Genomic DNA, 2,964 nt, shown 5'->3' with positions numbered 1-2,964 from the left:
AAAGGAGGCTGCAATGCTTGATAAGAAATGTACGCATCAACCTGCCCATGTAATTGTAATCCCTCTGTACAGTGTGTTCACAAAAAAATAAAAATTAAATAGAAAAAAGAAAAAATATCTCCCCAATGTTGCATTGTTGAAAAATACCACATTAAAATAAGAAATAAGTTTAATAAAATGAGCGTATTAAATAGGTGAAAACACAGGCTGCTGGGCTCTGTGGCCATGCATATCACACAATCTCCTTCTTTCTTGGAAAGGTCAAAGTGTATATAGGCTGTATTTTGAATTAAAAAAGAAAATTACAGAAACTACCTAGGAAGTAATCTGGCCTGGTGTTTGCTGAGCTGCCTGTGCAGTGCTGGTCTGGGAGATGGTGCCTGCCACAGTGGGAAGAAGAAAGGTCTCACCCCAGGCACCTTTGGGAAAACAGCCAGGGAGTCGTGTGCACCTGCCCCAGTAGAGGCCCGAGGATACCCACAGGGAATAAACTGCCTAGGTTTAAAATAGGTTTTATCACTGGTTCAGTCATAGTCCTGATTCATGCCAGAGAGAACCAATGAGAGTAACTGCAATGGGTTTCTTAGCTGGCAAGTGTAAAGAAGGAGCCGCAGGACTCATGCTCTCTCACGCTGGCATGGAACAACATCCCCGGAACTTTTTCCAGCAAAACTTGCATGGGATTTCCTTGGTGGGTATCAGTCCCGAAAGCTCAGAGCTGTGGAGACAGCCCTGCCGTTGCAGTGGTCAGGGGCTGTGCTGCCCTTGTGCCTGTGCCTATTCTCATCACCCTCAGGGGAGCATGAGGGTCTGGTGTGCAGAACACAGCTCTGGATTCTCAGTGAAGTCTGGGAGGGTGAGGTGTCTTGCTTAGTGCTGCTGCTGTTGCTGTGAACCTGTGAGGGTCTTGTGAAGAGGGGCAGAGGGAAGGAGCAGCGTAGGCTCTAAGCAGGCAGAGGGGGCAGATTTGCCTGGGGAGTCTCAGGAAGAGGATGGTTGGTGAACTCTAAGCAGGTCTGGAGGTTTATTGGCCATGTTTGCAGGTCTTCAGGGGTCTGAGCTCAGTGTAGGTGGAATTTCCAGGTTCTTAGTGGCCTTGTTAGTATCCATTTTCCAGTAGATTTGGACAGTCTGTAACAAAGATAACTCCTCTAACAGTACCCTGGCTTTGCCTGATGGCAGAGGCAGGATTCAGCTCTGCGGCTTAGCAGAGCCCTGCCTGAGTGTGATGTCCTTGCTGTTGATGACATGGTTGTTTTGTTTAGGACATGTGAATCCTTCAGCCTGAGTCCATTGAGCCTTCTGGGTTGTTTCTGTTTCTTTGGAAGTAGATGGGTTTTGTTTGAACTAATCATGTTTTCTTTCATGACATCATTTCAAAATATCAAAAATGAAATGGAATTTCTCGAAATTGTTGCCTCCACAAAGGCTACTTATTGAACTAGTAACCAACTCAGTATTGCCATTGACTAGATGTGATTGAATGTGTTTTTTTACCCTCGTTAAAAAAAATTGGATTTGGTATGGCGATGGGCTTTACTATCCCTTTTAATGAATGACTCAGTTTCGCTGAATGTTAAAGGTTTCTTCAGGAAACAGGAGTAGCCAGATTGTCATCTGAATATTGACCTAGACTACAGGTTTCATAATATCTTTGGGATAACTATGGCATTTTGGGTGGGAGAGTTGAAAATGGCAAAAAATAGTTTTGAAATGTTTAGAAGTCGTTGGAAACAATCTGTTGTCTTTAAATTACGTACGTGTATTTCATAAGATGATATGCTGATTAAGTCCCTCTCCCTTTTTAAAGTATTGTGACAGCTTATCAAAGGATCCAAGGGCAGCTGGTGTTTGAGACTCTTCTGCCTGTGGCTTCTCCCCTTCCCTTTTGGCCTCTGAAGCTTCTCTGCTCTGGGCTTCCTGCGTGGTGGGTGGGACCTTGAGTGGAGCTCATGTCCTGGCTGGGCCTCCAAGTCCGACCCTCAGGGCTGAGCCCCTGTAGCATATTTAAACTTCCTTTCCCTTCTAGTTTTACTGTGAGGATCTGAGAAGTACTAACAGTATTCTGAGTAATACAAAGCTAAACAAATGTAATGTGACACAGCTTATGAGTATTTCCTGGGTTTATAGTTGGTCACTACTTGATTACCTGAGCTAGTATAAAGAATAATACATATGTGGAAAGGAGAAAATTTTGATAGGCTAGGTGGCAGGACTCCAAATTCAGGATTGTCTAAGCAGGACCATGTGAAGGTATATGTAAAGAAAGTGTTTTGTTTTTTTGTGCGGCGGTTCCCAGGAAATGGAGAATAGTGTCAGTCAAGTGTTAACTGAACTTTTCTGTTTTTAGATATATAGATCAAGGTCGAAACCCCCAGCTTTACACCAAAGAGTGCCTGGAGAGGGCTCTGGCCAAACATGAACAAGTTAAAGGCAAGATTGACACAATGAAGGTAAGACTCTGAGAAAGAGATGGAAAAGATGCCTAGCAAAATGTGGCCAGTAGACTTTGTCATTCTTTCCCATGTGACACAATTGAGATTTCTGCCTTGAATAGTAGCTGGCTTAGTATCAGGTATTCTTAGGTCTCCTGGGTAACCAGTTATTTTCCAGTTAAGTCTTTCCTGTTAGCGTGGGTTTGTACTTTGGTGTGGAGATGACTATGTTGTATTGATTCTAACTGGCAGAGGCCTTTCTCGTTGCCTGTGTTCTTTGGTTTACAGGATCTTTTTTTTTTTTTTTTGGTCAGTTGTGGGGCCTGAACTTGGCCTGGACTCTGTCCCTCAGCTCTTCAGCGCAAGGCTAGCACTCTACCACTTGAGCCACAGTGCTACTTTCAGCTTTTTCTGCTTATCTGGTGCTGAGAAATCGAACCCAGAGCCTCACGCATGCAAGGCAAGCGCTCTACCACTGATCCACCTTCCCAGCCCTGATTTACAGGATTCTTTTTTTTTTGGGGGGGGG

The 2,964-nt window shown here is 44.2% G+C and overlaps 1 protein-coding gene across 1 annotated transcript in view; it reads left to right on the top strand.

Annotated features, from left to right (window-relative positions):
* The window catches only part of Med10 (mediator complex subunit 10), an 8,783-nt gene that overhangs the window by 3,303 nt on the left and 2,516 nt on the right, over nucleotides 1-2,964 (top strand). The window contains exon 3 of the mRNA XM_013013887.1: nucleotides 2,351-2,453. Coding sequence (XP_012869341.1) covers nucleotides 2,351-2,453 — 103 coding nt within the window. The remainder of the gene's footprint in view (nucleotides 1-2,350; nucleotides 2,454-2,964) is intronic.

Source organism: Dipodomys ordii, unplaced genomic scaffold (genome assembly GCF_000151885.1).
Source record: "Dipodomys ordii isolate 6190 unplaced genomic scaffold, Dord_2.0 Scaffold21, whole genome shotgun sequence".
In the NCBI taxonomy this organism is placed as follows: domain Eukaryota; kingdom Metazoa; phylum Chordata; class Mammalia; order Rodentia; family Heteromyidae; genus Dipodomys; species Dipodomys ordii.
This window is presented reverse-complemented; position numbering and strand designations above follow the sequence as displayed.